This window comes from Chinchilla lanigera, unplaced genomic scaffold (assembly GCF_000276665.1).
Source record: "Chinchilla lanigera isolate Chin_1 unplaced genomic scaffold, ChiLan1.0 scaffold00049, whole genome shotgun sequence".
Taxonomy (NCBI): domain Eukaryota; kingdom Metazoa; phylum Chordata; class Mammalia; order Rodentia; family Chinchillidae; genus Chinchilla; species Chinchilla lanigera.
In genome coordinates this window covers 4,273,217-4,293,872 of record NW_004955450.1, presented here as the reverse complement: position 1 = coordinate 4,293,872, position 20,656 = coordinate 4,273,217, and the positions used below count along the sequence as shown (strand labels likewise).

The 20,656-nt window shown below is 35.2% G+C and overlaps 1 protein-coding gene across 5 annotated transcripts in view; it reads left to right on the top strand.

Moving 5' to 3' along the window:
* Neo1 (neogenin 1) overlaps positions 1-20,656 on the top strand; it is a gene marked incomplete at its 5' end in the record, with an annotated part of 133,830 nt that overhangs the window by 31,125 nt on the left and 82,049 nt on the right. For all 5 annotated transcript variants that reach the window (XM_013519002.1, XM_013519003.1, XM_013519000.1 and 2 more), the window contains 2 exon segments: positions 12,049-12,203; positions 14,190-14,310. In XM_013519002.1, coding sequence (XP_013374456.1) covers positions 12,049-12,203; positions 14,190-14,310 — 276 coding nt within the window.

Sequence of the window (20,656 nt, the reverse complement as noted above, 5' to 3'; positions counted from 1 at the left end):
TGCAACAGTGTTATACTTTATATGTAAATGTACTTTATAGTTTGGGGGCTTTAAAGAAATTAATAAAGTGTGTTTCAATGCCTGATGTCAGTTGATGCTGAACAAATTGTAGATCCCTTTTTTCCTGTGAAACCCTGTGTAGGAGCTGGGTACGGTGGGTAACATCTATAATCCCAGCTACTTGGGAGGCTGAGGCAGAAGGATTGGAAGTTCTAAGGTCAGCACTGTCTCAAAATAAAAAGAGCTAGTGATATATCTCAGTGTGAGGCCCTGGGTTCATTGCTAGTACTGGATCCCAGTGAGTTTGAGGCCCACCTTGCCTACATAGTTCTGGGCCAGCCTGAACTGCATAGCAAGACCCTATCTCAAAAAAAAACAAGAAAAACAGCACCATGTGCTGTGATCCAGTATATATAGCTGCATGTGTCCCTGAAACCAAACAAACCCCTATAGAAAGGTACATTACAAATCTAGTGATTGATAGAGCTCAAAGTGTCCAGTTTATTTTTCCCTCTCAAACTCTTTTCTTAGGATCCAGAAAATAGTTGCTGTTACATTTTTAAAAATTAGAACAGTTTGAGTAGTGGAATTATGAACAGGGCATAATACTTTGTCACATATGTATATGTATATGTTTTTTTTTGTTTTGTTTTGTTTTTTTGTTTGGTTTTTTTCCGGTACCGGGAACCGAACTCACGACCTTGCGCTTGCCAGGCAGGCGCTGTGCCACTGAGCTAAATCCCCAGCCCCTGTATATGTATATGCCTAGCAAATTCTTTAAATATCTTTACTATGAACAAGTAGTATTTTCACATGTATATTATGTCTTACATCCTTTTAAGGAAAAGTGATATCCTCCAAGATCACAAATGTGAAAGCACAAATTAAAAACTCAAAACTTTTGATTCCTAGCCAGGTATTCTTATTACAGTTTTATACACTGGAGTAAAGCATTTATCCTCTTCCAGGGCTTTTGAACATGTTTATCTACTGTGGATAATAAGAAATGCAGCATAGCCGGGTGTGGTGCCACACACCTGTAATCCCAGCATTTGGGAGGCTGAGGCAGAAGGATCCCAGTGAGTTTGAGGCCCACCTTGCCTACATAGTTCTGGGCCAGCCTGAACTGCATAGCAAGACCCTATCTCAAAAAAAAAAAAACAAGAAAAACAGCACCATGTGCTGTGATCCAGTATGTATAGCTGCATGTGTCCCTGAAACAAGTATTACAAAGTAATACCTACCTGTACTATGTGAGAGCAGTTTTAAATCTGACCCCATCCCAGTCCCTCCTGTTCCATATTTATAAAATTTGGTCACCTGACAAGGGGTTGAGAATAGTCCACTGTGGTTGAGAGGAATATTTTGTCACTGACGTTGTTTATAACTGTTAGTGCCTACTGATAACATAAACTAACTTCATGTTAGTTTGTTTTTTTTTTAAATTCTGTAGACTGTGTCCCCTTCAGTGCCTGCACTAGAATTGTCCACGCCCACTGGACTGCTGTTAGCATGCCAGTAGGTCAACAACTTGAAAAATAAATATTTTGCTTTTTATTGAACTGCTAAAGCTTATAATGAGCAGAAAATTCAATGATTTATTGAACTTTTGAGAGCTAGAATGGCTTTTTCAGTTGCTATATAGAACTTTCAAAAATACATAATTTAAATGTGGAAAAAGTATACAAAGATTTTTCTTTGCTAGGCCAACTTGGAGAATTTCCATGACTACTATGTTAAAGAGTGACAAATAAATGTGCCAGTTGGAGTTTGATATAAGGAACATATTTAAGAACAAGTTTTTCCTCTTTGGAGATGAAGAATTAGGTAGTTAAGAAGCAGCTTAATCATTCACTCATTTTGATTGGATTATTGTAATAAGATTACAAAGGTGTTTTTCTGGAGTATAAATTGGTATTACAAAAATTTATCACTTTTTCAGGTTACAAGAATCACTAATATTTCATACTCCACTCCAAAAAAAGCCCCAAAAGAGTAATGGAAAGTATAAAGAAAAAAAATGACAAAAATTACTTTGATTCTCACCACCTAGAAATACTATTGCATGAACAAGTTTGTTTTATAAAAATGAAATGATACCTCAATTTGTTCTTTTTCCTGTTGTGTATCATGGATGTATCTATGTCAGAGTGTGTACATTACATTGTATGTAGTGGCATTATAGCAGCCAGCAAACTTGTTCTTAAACGACCAGCTAATAAATGTTTTAGTCTTTTTTTTTTTTTTCTTTCTGGTACCGGGAATTGAACTCATGACCTTGCGCTTGCCAGGCAGGTGCTGTGCTGCTGAGCTAAATACTCAGCCCCAAATGTTTTAGTCTTACAGGTCTTGTTATTGCTACTGCAACTGCTTAGTTCTGCCCTTGTACCAGAGAAGTAGGCATAGACTATCCCTAAACTAATGAGTGTGGCTATATTCCAGTAACATTTTATTTATAAAAATAGATGAAATTTGATGGCCTTTGCTGTATAGTATTCCAGTGCGTTGATTTAATCAGTCCTCTGTTAATATTTGGAAATCTCTAGTGTTGCACTGCTCTAAGTGACACTGCTTTAGATATCCTGGTACATATGTATCTGTACACCTGTTGAGTTGTCTTTTTATTATTCCTATGCCTGTTTTGCTAAAGTAACAGATGTTTGTGTTTTTAGGTATTAACGTGTCTTACTAAATTGGTAAATTTCCTACCAACCAGTAGTGGAACAATTTTGATTTTTCTGCAGCCTCCCTGTGTTGCTGTCATCAAGTTTTATAGTCTTTACAGATTTATCTTCTTTACAAATGGAATGGGAGAAAATAGATCTTACTTTGCTTTTTGATCAAATTGCTTTACTTATTAGGGAGGTTCAACAGCTTTTCAGATTTTTATTGACTTTTGCTTCCTTTATTATTCAACCATTTTTTAGTTGTCTTTTATTGACTTCTGGAATTCTTTGAAGTATTCTGAATATCAATTCTTCGACATGAATTGAAAATTTTTTTCATATATTTTAGTTACCTTTTTTAGTGGCTTTGTTGAGATATAATTGACATATACCACATATATTTGAAGTGTACAATTTGATGTTTTATGTGTACATACTTAGGAAACTACCACCACAATTGAGATAATTCACGTGTTCATCACTCTCAAAAGTTTTTTAATAAATCCCTCCCATCTGCTGTTCATATTTCATCTTCAAATAACCACTGATCTGCTTTTTGTCATTATAGATTAGTTTGCATATTCTAATATTTTTATGTATGTGAAATCATACAATTCCCTCACCCCACCTCCCTGTTTGTTGGTTTGGCTTCTTTCACTTGTTATGGTTATTCTGAGATTTAGCCATATCCATTTCATATATCAGTCACCTCCCTCTTTTGCTGAGAAGTATTTCATTATATAATATGGCACAGTTGTGTATGCATTCACCTATTGGACATTTGGATTGTTTCAAAATTTTGGTAACCAAAAATAAACCTACCATGAACATCCCTTTTGTCTTTTAATTCCTAGGTATATTTTACTATAGAGAATATTTTCATTCCTATATAATCAAACATGTCAGTTTTTTCCTTCTGAAATTGGTCTTACTTAGGCCACCTCCACCCCCAGGTTAGTTTGTAATCCATTTTCTTCACATAGTTTTGTGGTTTATTTTTACATTTTGGTCTTCATTCACCTGCATTTTATTTTATTATTTTTATTTCTTTATTTTATTTAAGATGGGGTCTCACTGGGTAGTTCAGGCTATGTAGCCCCAGTTGATCTTAAACTCCTCTTCCTTTAGTTTCCTGAGTGCCCGCAAAGTAGTACTTATCAATCCTTAGTATGCATAGGCACTAACTAGAGATCTTGTTAAAATGCTGATACTGGGGTGGGGACAGATATGGGGTAGAACAGAGGCTCTCTGTTTCTCACAGACTCCCAGACTAAGCCAATGTTGTTGTCCTATACTGTACTATGAGTAGGAAGGCTGTGTGCCTTAGATGTATCTCTCACTGTGTACCAAATTAAAATCAAAATGGATCATAGACTTAAACATTAAAACAGAAACATTAAACCTTCTGGAAGACAAAATAGATAAAACACTTGAAGACATAGGAGTAGGAAAGGCCCTTCTAAACATAACCTCAGCCACACAGTAACTGGCAAGAATCAGTCAGTGGGATTATATCAGACTAAAGAGCTTCTGTAGAGCAAAAGATTCAGTCAGTAGAATGAAGAGACAGCCTACAGAATGGGAAAATGTTTTTGCCATCTCCTCAGACAGAGGACTAGTGTGTAGCATATACAAAGAACTCAAAAAAAAGTAAACCGTGTAAAATAAGAGATCCAGTCAAAAAATAGACCAGAGAAATGAACAGACACTTCACAGAGGGAGAAATACAAATGGCCAACATATACATGAGAAAAATGTGCAACATGTTTGGCCATTAAAGAAGTGCAAATTAAAACAACACTAAGATTCCATCTTACTCCTGAAAGAATGGCAGTCATTAGGAAATCAAACAATAACAAATGCTGGTGTGGCTCTGGCAAAAAAGGAAGTCTCCTGTACTGTTGATAGCAATGCAAACTAGTACAACCATTATGGAAATCAGTATGGAGATTTCCCAAAGAATTAAAACTTGAAATTCCGTAAGACCCAGCCATCCCCCTGCTAGGTAAGTCATCATACTACAGCAATACTTGTATACTTTATAGCAGGATAGTTTGTAATAGCTAAATCCTAGAAGCAGTCTGTGTCCTCATCAACAGATGATTGGATAAACAAAATGTAGTGTCTTACGTAATAGAATACTACTTGGCTATAAAGAAGGACAAATTTGAGGCATTTGTAGGAAAATGTGTGCACCTGGAAAACATAATGTTGAGTGAAATAAACTTGAATGCCATAAGGTACCCTCATTTAAGTGAGGCAAAGTGTAAACAAAGAAAAGGATAAAAGATGGATAGAAAGGCACAAGGGGAGAGATCTCCTCCAATAGGGGAAGGGTCCAAGGGAACAAAAAGAGGGATTAGGGGGAGAGGAAGGGGAAATGAGAGGAATAAAGTTATGCCAAATACAGAAACCTGATAACCCAAATCAATGTAGACGTTATAAGCCATAACTTGAGCTAAAACAAATAGTATCAACAAGTACGAAAAAGGTGATCAGGGAGCTGGAGGAGGCGGGAGGGAGAAAGAAAGGGAAGGGAATTTTTTAAAAAAGCTGTAATATGTACGTGTAATCACGCCCCAAGATGATTGTACACTACATGAATTACAAACATGTACTAATAAAATAAAACGGAAAAATACTACAGTTTGTGATGTTTTCCTGTTGACTAAACCATGAGGGTTTGTCCTCCACTATAGAAAGTACAGTAATACACATTAGAATTTCTCCAAAAGAGTTCTTTTTAAAAAAAATATCCCTTATGTAGGCAATCATTGTAGTATATTAGGATGTAGGGATGGAAAGAGAGAAATACAAATTTAAAATGCAGTGGCAAAATGTGTGGCTTCCCAGTTGTATTGCCGCGTTTCTCCTAGAGATTAAGGAGAACCAGTTTACCTTCACTGTAGTGGGAACCTTTCTTAAGAAATGTTGGAGGGTTCTAATATATTTTCCCTTTTTAGTGGAACCAGTACCTATAGCAGGCTTCTGACTAGACTGTTGAACAAAAATCCCTGAAAATATTTTAGCTTGTTACATGCTTAGTTTTTAATTTGTTTATCTTTTAAAGACCTGAATATCAATTCGTAAATTACAAAAAAGAAGTTTAAGATCATCACATGTGCAGTTTAACATAAATGGAAAATTTTGCTTTATTTTCTAAGCAGTTTAATAAGAACTTTAAGAATTTAAAATCCAACAGTAGAACCTCCAACATTTCAGAATTAATGTAAATGAAAATTACTATCTTCCAAATCACAGCATAGTAAAGTAACCTTGAAACATTGGTATTGGCCTTATATTATTTTCTTTTTGAAATAAGTGGTAATTTCCAGCATCATGTAACAATGATGGAATTAAGTGATGTTTCTAGTGAAAGAATTTTGCAAGTATAATATGTTTTAGTATTAAATTCTACTTGTACATTTAGCAATTAAACTTACTCTTGTCAAAGTGATGGCATTAGAAGGGATAGGGATGTGTCAAAGAGAGTTTGAAGCTTAATTGTCTTTGGTAAGGAAATGCATAAGCTTCCATTACAACGCTTATTTTCTTATGGTAATTGACTCATTTGCTCTTTGATTGTCAATTTAGCTTCCCAACCACAAACATCTGCTCTTAAATTGTGTTTAATTGGTGTTAATATTGTCTACAGAGTAGTTAAAATCCAGAGAATATTTTAAAGACATTACTTTATAATTCGTGAAAGGAAGAAGTAAATCAACACTATTTATAATTTTTTTTCTGATAGTCTTTGAAAATCCATTTACTAAAAGTGCGTGCTAAAATTATATTCAGTTTTTTTAAAGGAGGATTTTGCTGTGTATTTTCCAAAACTACTTAATGTGCCTTACAGGGATCCTCAGTCCTGGGCTCAAGGAACATGTCAGTTCCGTGGAAACAGTACTATCTTAGTTAAGAGAACAGACTTTGAAAGTAGAAAAAAAAATCAGTGTGTTACTATTTGTAATTTAAAGAAGAGAGATGGGGAAAAATTTGTGTGTGTGTGTATTTATAAGTAAACAGAATCCAGCATTTATCCTGCCATTTTATAAGAACTATGCTTTAAGATAACCAGATAATGAAGAGTTATCTCAATAATGAATTGAAGGAATAGAATAATTAATGAGGGGATGTCCCTTTACACAAGGAATGATAGAATAAAAATACTATTAACTTGTGTCTCTTAGTGGACAATAATTGTTATAGGCTGTTAACATCACAGAAAGGCAAATCATTTATAAACCTCTGGATGGAAGCACATAGAACTGCCTAGGAAGTAGTCTTGAAAAATGATGAGCTGACTCAGTGAGTCTCCCTGTAACAGGACGAACATATTAAATACTACCATGGTGATGCACTTAGCCAAAGATGGACTATAGCTGACTCTACAGGACAAATGCTTTCTTAACATATTGAAAATAAAGATGAGATAAAGGAAGAACCCATGGATTAAAAGCAATTTAGGGAAGCACCCTGTTTGCCCAATTTAAATAAAGTAAATCAGATTTTAAAACATAGGCCATTAATGCATTTGAGCAAATTTATGTTTTTTAAGAAATAATCGTTTTAGTGTACATCCAAAGCCAATAAAGCAGTTTTCTTTTAAAGTTGAGACCCTGTTGTACGTCATTTAGTAGGTTATCAAATAAAAGCTCAACAAAAAGCTGGGAAAAAAACCTATAGACTGATTAGTGAAATGTGACTACTGACTGAATAATTTGTAATATTAAGAAATTATTGTAGATACCAATGTGGTGATGGTATCACAGTTGTCTTTAGGAATTGGATTTCTTGTCTTTTAAAAAATTGTTTATATTTTGGTACTGGGGATTAAATCTGGGGCCTTTTTAGTTAGTTACATCTCTCCAGCCTTTTTTTGAGACAGGGCCTCGTTAAATTGCAAAATTGCTCAAGTTGGGCCTGAACGTGTGATCCTCCTGTCTTAGTTTCCCATAGTCTTGGAATAACAGATGTACGCTTCCATACCCGTTTGGGATTTCTTGTCTTGTAGAGGTACTTAAATATTTATGTATGAAATAATATAGACTAGTACCTAAATTTTATTTTGAAAGTGATCTGTGTGTGATGTAAGAGTAAGAAATGAGGTGAATTAGGGTAGATATTAATTAGTATTCACATAAATTAATAATTACTGAAGTTAAATAACAACTTCATGGGGACTTACTTTATTGTCTTTTATAAAATAAAGTTTTAAAAAGGATAAAGGTCCAAATTCCAGATCTGTCATTGACTAAGCTGCATGATCTTGTGGAGTTACTCAGCATTTGTATAGTTAATGTCCTTGTCGATAAAGTGAAAATAATATAATAGCTAAGTAATAGGATTGCTGTGGGAACTAAATGATAGTAAGTGGAACATACTCATAGATGTTAGCTGTTATTGTACATCAGATATATAACTGAAATTATAAAATCAGTGCTTAAAGATGTCAGTGTACTTATGGTACAGGACGTGTGGCAACTTCCTTTAATGATAATGGAAATTAAAATTGAAGCAACTGCATGAATCAGTAGGCAAAAACTTTCATTGAAAAGGAAGACAGAATAGAGAAGGGACTTAAGCTTGAGTAGCTGAACAGGTCACAGGTCAGGGGGCAATCACACTGACTCTTTAATGAGTCTAGCTTTTAAGGGCTCACTAGTGCTAGAGGGCTGGCTAACTTCCCGTTGGGTTACGAGTATGGCCCCATGTTTTAGATTTTCGTTTAGTACAGGTTACCCACCACCACCACCACCACAGTGTGCCCGGTCTTTGTAGTAAGAGTAGGAGATAAAGAGAAGGGCACATTGCATACATTGTTCACAAAGGAAGATGAGGAAAAAGATGTATTCACTTTAGTGGCTAACAGGGCATAGATTAGAGCCTGAGAATCCCCCAGCTCCTGTCCCCTGGGAGAACTCATCCTATTTCACTTGGGAATAGTGTAGTTGAATTCTGCACTTAGTGCAGGAACAAACTGAAACCCATGGTTTTGAAATTTAACAAAATGCCCAGTGGTAGAGCCAGGAACTCCTCTAGGTCTCTTGACACTCAGTCATTACAACTTCTTATACATTACTGAAGAATGTGTAAGAGTCAAAAGAGAGAATTTCCAAAAAAATTAATTATCTAATTGACTTTTATTCGTGATTTGTGAATCAGGCATTATTTCATCTGAACAATAGGTGAGTGCTGCAGTGGGCATGGTAGAACAGTCGGTATTTGTAAGGCAGCTTGAGTAAGAACAAGGAAACAGCATAATATAAAAAGTAGATTGATTAATACCACCTGACAGGACCCAGGAAGGTCCCTCCAGAGAGGAAATGGGGACCTCAGCTTACCTCTGTGCATGACATAGGCTCTTGACTTGTCACAGAATACATTTCAGGATATATCAGAGAGAGGCGTAGATAGGTTCATTAAATGGAACTAAAGAAATTTGTACTCACAAGGCAGTGCAGGCTCTTGAGGGGTGAGTTAAGTTAGGTTCCATGGCTGGATATATTTCTGTGTTTTATGGGGTGGAATTTATGATTCCATGGAAAGCACAGATGAGAGGCAGTGGCCTGCCTGAAAGGTAAAAGGCCCATTTTACTGGAGAAAGGCATGGACTGAATCTATTATATTTTTAAGACTTTGGGATTTAGAAATGAGTAGCCTGAAATGGGAAAAACAAATGTAACCTTGGGTAACTTTGGGTCCTGAAGCTGCAATTTTTTAAGTATAATTTTTAAATTACACTATTTTCTGTCTCTTTTCTACCTGTCTTTATTTCTTTTACCCTACCTCAATTAACATTAAAGTTGCTTTGGGTTACTCTCCTTAAAAGAATTCAAGCAAAAAGTAGTTCTCTTCACATGTAGGCTAAAATTGGTATGTTTGGGGATTTGGCTATTACCTGTCTCTTCAAGTTTCTCAGAACATGAGATACACTACTTTTAGTTTGATGACGTGGAACTTTAACATGAGTGACTCCATTTTGGTTTGATTATTGGGACCTAGTGCAGGACCTTGGTCCAAGTCAGTGTCCACTATACATTTTCTGTAATAAAAATAAAATTTAATTATTAAATAGGAAAAGTTGGGATTACAAATATTCGTTTTCCCCACATGTAAAGTTTTTTTCACCATTCAATAAAAATTCCAAGTTATTCTTGTTTGAAGAACAGAAGGCACAGTGAGTCTTAACCTGAGCCTGAATTTATCTGAGGGATGCAGACCTTAAGTAAACATCTTAGAACAATTTTAAGAAAATAAAAGAATAAATAAAGAGTATTTGTTCCACCAAATAAGGAAACATAATATATAGTATTAATAAGTTTGTGGCTGTAATCTAAGGATAGACAGATTCATAGGGGAAAGAAAAAAACAAGTACCAAGAAACAAACACACAAAGGATTTTGATTGTTAAAACTTTCAATTCAGTTGCTCTTAGTGGAACTACTGCCCTTTAGACAAACATAAAGCTGAATAGTTACTCCAGTAAATCTAGATTGTGTAAGTGAATATTGAATGAGTATTATAGAGCAACAGGGAGGCCTTTGGAATACAAGAATAATGAAATGTAGATGCCAAGATGGAAAGGAGCAGTAAATTTTACCAGATAAAATTTTAAAACTTTGATATGACAATAAGTGCTATAAGTTAAAGACAAAGAGAAAATTGAAAGTAAGTATTGAGGAAGAGAATCCTAATTTTCTTTCTTTTTTTTTTTTTTGGTTTTTCTCCGGTACCAGGAACCGAACTCACGACCTTGCGCTTGCCAGGCAGGCACTTTTGCCGCTGAGCTAAATCTACAGCCCCCGAGAATCCTAATTTTCCCAGACCTTGTTGGAGAGAGGCAGAAAGGCACCTGCTAGGGTGCTGATCTGACTGAACAATGAAAAATTAGAATTTTTTTAGGGCTTGAGATACAGCTCAGTAGTAGAGAGCTTGCCTAGCATGTGCAGGGCCTTCAGTTCAATCTCTAGCACAAAAATAAAATACTGCTTAAAATAGCCTAAGAAATTATAAATAAGATTTGTGTATTGAAATCTATAAAATACTGATGAAAGAAATCAGAGATCTATATAATTGGAGAGATAAACTATGTAGATGGAAAAGAAGACTCCGTATTGTTAAGATGTTAATTAGCTACAAATTTAGCACAATCTCCATCAACATTCCAGCAGGTGGGAGCACATTTTGACTCACTCTTAAATACAGCTGCTGTTGTCATTGTTATTCAGTGGAACTAGCCCAAAGGGGAGCTGGCTGATTTGTGATATAGGAGGTTCCTTGTCATTTGAAATTTTCAAGCTTTGACAAGATGTAATAGAGAAAATTATTAACATTAGATATGAAGTTGGGCTAGATGATTATTTCAGCCCTTCTAAGGAAAACTGTTATGAATCTGTTATTTGTAAATTAGTTATTTACAGCTTTGGGGCAAGAAGAAAGGGAGATACTGGAGTGTTCAAAGTTCCAATACATTTACCTTTGCTCCAAAGATCCTGTCACTTTAAAACCATTTCATATGATAAATAGTTACTAATAGGAGTGTGTTTGTGAGTATTTAATACCTGTAATATGACATTTTCTTGTGTTAGTATTCATCAAGCTGACTGCAAAGGAAGATTGTATCAGTCCTTTCACCTCTTCAAATTTTAATTATGATTTGTTTGTAGGGTTTGTCTTTTTAAATTTTTGAGTTTTATTAGTACATGTTTGCAGTACCTAATGATTACATCCGTGGTGGGGGAATTTGTACATGTACATAACACTGTCAATTCTTTTTCTTCCCACTTTCCCTTCACGCCCCTCCCCCATTTGCCAGCATCAGATTCATTTATTTATCTTGTAAGTCCTTATAAAGCTAATTAGTTATCATATGTACAGGTTAACAGATTAATTATGGCTTTTTCAAACTAGTATAAGTCTTAGGGAAATAGTTTTTAATATGCATTTTAGACAGCTTGCAATAATTCATATTTTCAGTTTCTTCAATATAGTCAACCTAGTAAATATTTCTCAGTAAGTAACTGGAGGGCTGGAGATACAGCTCAGTGGCACTGTACCTGTCTGGCAAGTGCAAGGTCCTGAGTTCGATTCCTAGTATCCCCCCCAATCAAAAAACCAAAGTCAATAAGTAACTGGAGAAATTTAGTTATACCAGAAAATTAATTTTGGAAGGTATTATTTCTGAAAACATACATTTTTAACATATATGTGTTGTACGCTTTTGTAAAAATATGTAAGAGCTTAAATAATCAGTAAAAATCATGTAATGGTTGAAATATGAATAGCTACCTTTTTATTTTCATTAACATCTTAATTGGTTAAAACATGAAGTTACGTGTTTTCTTTTCAGTAATATTTTAAGTTTCTTTCTCTTTTAAAGCCCAGCCTGAATTCCTGAAACAGCCTGCTAATATATATGCTCATGAATCCATGGATATTGTATTTGAATGTGAAGTGACTGGGAAGCCAACCCCAACTGTGAAGTGGGTCAAGAATGGGGATATGGTTATCCCAAGTGACTACTTTAAGATTGTAGTAAGTATTTTTCAAAGAAGTATTTTATTTCTGAATGTTTGAATGTTTTTAAATGTTATCTCCAAAACATCAGTTTTCTTATGTATGCTGCTTTATATTCCACCAAAAAAGATACTTTTGTCATTGGCTGATAAGAAAGCTGAGCCCAATAGTATTTTTGTAGCTTGAGTTGAGATCACATAGCAAATTAGTGGTTAAACTAAACTTAGTAAGAGTTCATCAACAGTCTGCTACTCTTAAACACAGCTTTCTCCATTTCCTGGGAATTAATTGTTGTATATGAGTGTGTGTGTGTGTGCGTGCGCGCGTGCATTCCCACGTCTTCATAGCTCTTTTTTCAAAGAACAGAAATCCATTCCATGAAGTGTGGAAAGGTATTCCTTTTGAAAAATCAATTAATTACACAACAAACCTTATCAAATGTAATAAAAAGACATATGCTGCTGCCCAGACCCTTCAAAGTAAGGATTACCCAGTATGAGACAATTGTTGTGACAATAGGTAAAGATTCTTTAAAGAAGTAAATGCATCATTACACGGTAAAGTGTCAATACATAAAATTTTGTGTATTTATGTCAGTTAAGAAATTTCTTTAAAAAGTAAATGTATGAAAAAATGTTATGTATTTAAGAAACCTCAAGCTGGGAGTGGTGGTGCATGCCTCCCAAGTGTAATCCCAGCATCAGGAGGCTAATGCAGGAGGATTGCCATGAGTTAGTTAAAGGCCAGCATGGGATACATTTAGAGACCCTGTCTCAGAAAACTAAAGAAAAGAGTTCTCAGCCATAATTGTTTTTTCACTTTATATAGATTAAATGCTTGGAAGATATTATCTAGTAATGTCATCGTTATTAGTAATATTCTAATAATAGAGCTGGGTGTGGTGGTGCACACCTGTGATTCTAGCACTTGGGAGGCTAAAGCAGGAGATCACTGAGTTTGAGGCCAGCCTTGGCTATGCAGTGAGTTCAAGACCAGTCTGAACTATGCAGTGAGACCCTGCCTGAACTCCCCATAACTGTTATAATAGAATTAGTATCTAAGTTTTAGTGATAAGTATTAATAATGTACCTTAAGATCTAAACATAACATTCATAAACAAGTAATTATGATCACTAAAGACTTAATGTCTCATTACAAATGTGTCATAGAGGTAATTCATTTTCAGTAGGAGTATATTCTTTGTTTTTGAAGTATGTATTGTGGAGCTAGGGATTTAGTTCAGTGGCACAGCGCCTGCCTTGTGAGTGCAAGTTCGTGAGTTTGATTCCAGAAGAAAAACAACAACAACAAAAATGAAGTATGTATTGTCGTGTTACAGAAAGTAATCCATATATATTCAATTATAAAGCAACCTGTCATGATTAAATTAGCATTTTTACTTTATCATGTTCCCATACTATTTTAAAAATGTAAACCAATAATAATACTTCACATTCATACAGACTTTATACTTTAGAAAACATATATTTACAACTTCAGTTAACTTACTGTAGTTTGAGCTACTAGAATTCTTGATATTATAGATAATTTTAAGATAATGCCTTAAATTAACTAATTCATACTTCACCACAGATACATTGTATTGCTTGCCAAATATTTTTCCAAGCAAAGGTGTAAATGACTTTGCAAGCAAAGTGAAGGTATGACTTTTCATGTTCGTTAAATTCTTTATCATTTATGACAGTATGCACTATTCCAGTCAGTTAATAGTTTGCCAGTGGTTTACTGTACAATTATGTTAGTGGGTATGTAAGTAGATAATCAGTAATTGAGTCATAAAATTTTACTTGTTTTTTCTTCCCAAAAAAGAACATATCCTTAAGATTTAAAAAATTTTTTTTTATTTTAAAGAAAAGAAAATAAAAAAATAAAACAGTTTCAAAACAGGTTAGTAGGAGAGTTACAATAATTAATACATTATGTATTCTTGTCATTGTAGTAGTTATTCAGAATCATAAAATTTTACATGTTTTTCTTCCTTAGAAGGAACATAATCTTCAAGTTTTGGGTCTGGTGAAATCAGATGAAGGGTTCTATCAATGCATTGCTGAGAATGATGTTGGAAATGCACAAGCTGGAGCCCAGCTGATAATCCTTGAACATGGTAAGAGGGGCCAAGCAGTTAGATGCAGAAGGCTATTCTGTGATGGAGGAACTGTCACTCCAGGGTTCCTCTGATTGCTAGCCTGTTTGTAAATGCTAAGATACAGCATAACTGAGGGAAAAAGAATAGCACTCTAAATTATTTCCATCCCTAAAAATTACCTGGGAACACAATTGCAGATAATGATGAAATTAGCATTAAGAAAAACTGAATAATTGTAGTCTTAACACAAATGAGTAGTTTTCAGAATTCACTTTAATCTCACAATTGTATTTCTGCCCTATTAAAAAAAATTGTAATGTTTATTTTGCATTGAATTTTTTTAGTTTTTCAAAATAAAATTAACTTGCCTTTTCAATCACCCAGAAATCCCCAAGTATAGGATAAAAAATTCAGAAAACCCTGAAAAGAATTTACCCACATATCAATCAGAGTTGAATCAAGAGAAACTACTGTTACTTCAGCCAGAAAAACTTAAGGAGTTACTAGTTCTAATAATTACATAATAATTGGGTTGAGGTAGAGGTTGGCTAGTAAAAAGTAAACAGAATCCTAACAATTGTAAAATTGGTACATACATGGAGCCCCTAAGTCTGAGACAGAGTGGTCAGGGAAGGCCCTTCCTAGAGCTGAGATCTGAACTTGTTGGAGAAGCTGTGGCTGTTCTGTACCAGATGGCAGAGAAGCTAATGTGGGGCTTTGCTGTTGAAACTGGGTCAGAATTCACTGTCTAGAATCTGAGGAAAACTTTCTTAGGGAGCCATCTCAGCAAAGGCTGCAAAACTACCTGAGGTTTCGGTATTGGGGAAAATACTGGTATAGGAGCTCACCGCGGCAGGGCACTGGAACCAGGAAGAAAACCCCTTCTTCAGTGTATCTCCAGTGCCCTGTACTGCTAATGTTAACACATGTGCCAGCTGGCAAAGGAAAGGACCCAGCTCCATTTATGTAAAGCAGGCAGTGAAATCTGAATTAGAAGCTGAGAGACAGTAAATTGGTAACTGGAGCATAAGCCAAATACTACTGCCTAGAGGTATTGCATAAGAACACACACAGATACATGATTTTATAACCTTTCATTTTCTTCCAGCAGTATGCAGTGGATCTTTTTCCATGTCAAAGAATACACATTTACAGTCTATCACAAGCTGATAGTGCTGTGTTGAACATTTTTATATGATTACTAAAAATTGAATTGTTGGGTAAGAGTTAATAGTTCTCTGATAAATTGATAAAGATAACCATTAGCTATATAATTTGTTTACCTCTTTTTTTTTTTTTTTTAAGCAACTAAAGCATTTTTGAAGAATGCATGAAAAAAGTGCCACTTTAGACATCTGATCTTTTATATGAGTCAGTTATGGTCAGGTACCAGTGTGGTTCCCAGAAGAATTTCTCAACTATCTTAACAACTGTCACTTGGCCAAGTATACTTGTTGGCAAAGATGGCTCCTGCTCTGGCTTTTCCCCAGAATAGCATTTAGGATTTTTGTATGCTATTTTTGAAAATATATTTGAGTACTGTTGTAGGATATAAAATATCAGAACTGTTTTTTTTCTGCCTGTGCTTGTCTGTGATTATACTCTTGTTCACTGGAAATTACTTTAGAGTTAGTAGAAGCATATCACTTTCCCATCTTGGAAAAATGGCCGAATAGGATTACCAAGTAAGGAACTAGTGTGTGGGGGCTATATGTGGTAGGGTAGGTGGGCTTTTTTTGTAGGTTTATTTTTTTCTTTTTGGTTGCTTTCATTAATGGCAGTAATTTTTCCCTAGTAAACTTTGAGGCTATCTTGGGATATATTTACATGGAACTAGCAAAGTATGTTTCTGTTCAGGATTATCATTATAAGTCTAACTCTGAAGAAAAAATCTAACTCATATAAAAATGATCCATAACTTAATACTAATTGGGCATTTCTCTGAAAATGCTTGGATGGTATAAAAATTTGTCATAGTGTGCGTGCTTCTCTTCCTCTTAGAATAGCATTTTACAAGCTAGTGAATTTTTTAGTGACCTTTATTGAGGATGCTTAAAATATACAGAAGTTATAGGAAGGGAAGTATCATATTACTGATTTTGTTTTATATTTTGCTTGTTTCTTCATTTGTGACACAGGGTCTCACTATGTTGTCCAGACATCTTGAATGTCCAGGTTCATGTGGTTCCCCCAACTTAGCGTCCCAAATGCTGGAACTGTAAGCATGTACCACCATGCCTCTATTTTGCTGCTGTATTTTAATGTGCAAGATAAATATTTATATGGGGAAGTTAAAAGATGGAACATAATTTGTAAGATATCTCTGCCTTTCTAGAGTTTATGTCTTGAATAAGAGATTTATACAACTTTAATATAGTCCAGATGAGGTGTTTGGGTTTTTGTTCTGTTTTTTTGTAGTACTGGGGATTAAACTCAGGGCCTTCTTACAGAACTACATTCCCAGACCTTTCTATTTTTCATTTTGATACAGGGTCTTTTTAAGTCACTGAGTTACCCAGGCTGGGTTTTAACTTGGAACCATCCTGCCTCAGTCTCCTGGAGTGCTGGGATTACAGGAGTGTGCCACTGTACCTAGACTCAATTAAGGTTATTGTTATGCTGCAGATAAAGCCAATGCACTGCAGAAGAGAAAGACTGAATCTTTGTGACGAGGGAATTTTTTGATAAAAGATGTCACCTTTATAATAGATCTTGAATTATAGGATTTCCAGATATTGATCAAAAAGAGGATCAGTATGGAATAAGAATAGAGTACCTATTCCTAAAGGAAAGTAGCTGGATAGGATCACACTGATAACGGACATGGATGACTCTCAAAGGTCAAAGCAGTGCTGTTGTAAGATATTGGTACATTCATGTTTTACTAGAGGGAGGCAGAGTCCAGGCTGTTTTGAATGTTGTTATGGGACTATTGTGATATAATGAGTACATATATCAAAGAAATGGGCAAAGAATCCTAATAAAGAAATTAGTAATGATTTATTTAGTTTAGGCTTTATTACTTGATTATGTATTAAACATGGTTGTAGAGAAGTAAGATATATCGCCCAGGTTTTATTTGGGTTGCTGGAAGAAGGGTGATGCCTTTACATAGAAAAGGAAGGTAAGTTGAAGCAGAAGGGGATTTCTACTACTACTCAGGATATAGAGTGTGCAGAGAACATCCCCCTCTCAGTGTAAGAGAAAACTTGGTAATCTAGAAAATCATAACTTCTTGATTCTCTCAGAGAATTGAGCTTGCATAGTAGCCAAGTAATGTAAATTCCAAAAAGGACTTCCCCTCACCTCAAACCCCAAGGAATGAGTCATATGAATTGTTTTACCTTTGACACAACACAAGAGAAAGAGATGGCTACCATAAGAGTGGGCAGGAAGAAAACTCCTAAAATTTTAAATAATTGTTAAAGGCCAAGTATGGCTAGTTTGTAACATCTGCTATCTCATATTTGAAGGAAGTTCCTACTTGCTTGTAAGGCCTTGCCTTTTGGCTCCTCAGAGTACTCTAAATTGAGAGATGCAGAGCAGAAGTTTAGAAAATCTATATCTGGTTTAGAGATGAAGGTGGCATTCTGTCCTGTTAGGAGATAGGGACAAAGCTCCTTGCATTTACTCAGATCCTTAGTCTCACACCAGTGAGGAAAGAGAAGAAAACCTTATTTCATAAGTTTCTGTAAGGACATTAGAAGCCAAACTCCTGCTTCTGTGAATCAGAGAAATCCTCTGTGTACAGGATACAAGCCAAAACTCATTGTCAGTGGGGCAAGTGTGGAAGAGAAAGGGATACAGAGCATCATTTTAGGCTTTAGAATCCTGTACCAATATAAAAAAGCAGTCATGTACTACTTGGGGAGGAGCTAGAAACTCCTGCCTAAGATCAGTGGAAATACAAAGCAGAACAAGTACAGGTCTACCTAAGACTGAGGTTGGACTAGAATAGTTGAGAGTGATATCTGCCCCAGCCATGATCCTAGCAACAGTTCACAAATACACTGTGCTTCAGGAAGGTCAAGAGCCTGGCAAGAAACCCCTGTGGTAATGGTTGAATCCTGACAGGAAGGCAGAAATGAAACAAGGGGCTTCTATGCCTCTGGCTCCTGTGCACAGAACAAGAGTCCACCAGTAGAGGAACTTGCAACCTATGGTATACTTAAAGTAACTGTACCAATGCCTGATTAGACCGGCTAAACTCTTCCTCCACACTAAGAGTTTGACAGGAAAACAGGCCCTACGGTGTCTACATGTTAAAAAAATAGAAGAACACAAATTACCATTACAGGAACAAAAGGGAGGATATCACTACAAATACTGTACACTATAAAGAAATACTGTGAGTGATTTTATGCCAAAAATTAGAAAAAGACACTAATAGAGCTGATTTGTTTAGGGAAGCAAAGCACCACTTTAAGATATATTGAGTTTGAGCTTTGGCAGAAAATGGGACAAAAATGTCAAAAACCACAGAGCAGTCAGTCCATTTAAAAAACTGAAGGAAGGGGTTGAGAAAGGAAATAAGTTTGGGTTTTGATAGATTTTCAGCTTGTTAAGCAAACTTTTTGTGCTACAAATTAAGACACTTATTGTTTTATTTTCTTGTACATGGAGAATATTTTGTCCTCATTAGTCTTCTATGCTTTAAAAATTAAATCCCTTAACCTTCTCTTCAATAATGGAATTCTAAAAGCTGATATTATCTAGTACTATTTCTCTGCCTTTACAGAAATGTCAGTTATCCAGAGTTCATTCCTAAGCATTCTCTTGAAGGTCTCCAAACCCTATCACTATCTTTCAATAACTTTTTTTTTCCTTAAAGATCAGGAAATACATTCTTAGTTTGCTTTAAACCACTACTGTTTCCTATAACTAAGATCTCAGAACATTTTATCTAAAGATGGTGTATGTTTCATGTAAGTTTTTTCTCCCTTCCAACTGCAGTAATTTAAATTATTGTTAATAGAGCTTGTTTCTATCATACTAATTTGTATGTTTTCTCTATGTTTTGTGTATTATCCGTATAGCTAGGAAAAGAAGTTTACGCTTCACAATTTTTGAATAGATGACTAAGTGAATTCCTAAATTAATACAGATTGAAATGATTGTACACTACCTATACATGAACAGTTAGTTGGTGACCTGGAAAAATTATATTTTTACATATATCATAAAAATAAAATATGGGAGAAAGTTAAAAACAGTTCATTGAAGGAGGGTAGAAGAGTCTCGCCATCTGCTTATACTAAATAGAAAATACCAAGGAAAATTTTGTTATTTTATGGTATAAAAATGAAAACTTGTACATTAAAAATACCATAACCAAATTAAAGAAGAAGACTATCACAAGAATTATTCTATGACAAAAATTATTCTAAATGTAACAAGGATACCAGCAAGTTGGGGGCTGGGGGTTTAGCTCAGCGGCAAAAGCGCCTGCCTGGCAAGCGCAAGGTCGTCAGTTCGGTTCCCGGTACCGGAGAAAAACCAAAAAAAAAAAAAAAAACAAAACAAACAAAAAAAAAAGGATACCAGCAAGTGGCAATGATAAAATAACTCACATAACATGTAACTCACAGTACAGCGTGGATAGACTTTTTATATATGTAACGAGTAATCTACCTCACCAAGATATACATTACATGAAGAAGATGTCATATTTACTTAGTAATAAAGATTTTTTAAAATATTTGTTTATTTTTGTGGTACTAGGGATTAAACCCAGGGCTTTCACACTGAGCTGCATCCCTGGTCCCTTTTCATTTTTGGTTTTGAGACAGTCATGCGAAGTTGCTCAGGCTTCTCGAATTTGCCATTCCTCTCACCTCAGCCTCCCAGAGTACCGGGATTATAGGTATGCTCCACCGTGCCTGATTAAGATTTCACATTTTTAAAAATGAACATTGCTTTTTTAATGGCTAAAGTGGGATTCAGTTCATATCTTTCCTTCACTCAGTGAGAATGTAAATTGTTATGTCATTTCCTGAAACTCTTTTCATAATTACATCTAAAAATGACTGAATCAGCTGTTCTTTTATGAAGTTTTTCTTAAGGAAAGAATCAGAGATTTGGACAAAGATGATTAATATCAGTAATTTTAAAAGAAAAAGAGATAAGGAAAGAATAGAAATGATTTAAGTGCCTCAAAATAGAGGAAGTAATTGAAATAATTATAGTAGAAACTTACTGATGGAAAAGTTGTTTGGTCTTTAAACACTTTTTAAAAGGAGGAGGAAAATCTCGCATATAATAATTTCAAGTAGAAAAGTAAGGTACGGGGCTGGGGATTTAGCTCAGCGGCAAAAAGCGCCTGCCTGGCAAGCGCAAGGTCGTGAGTTCGGTTCCCGGTACCGGA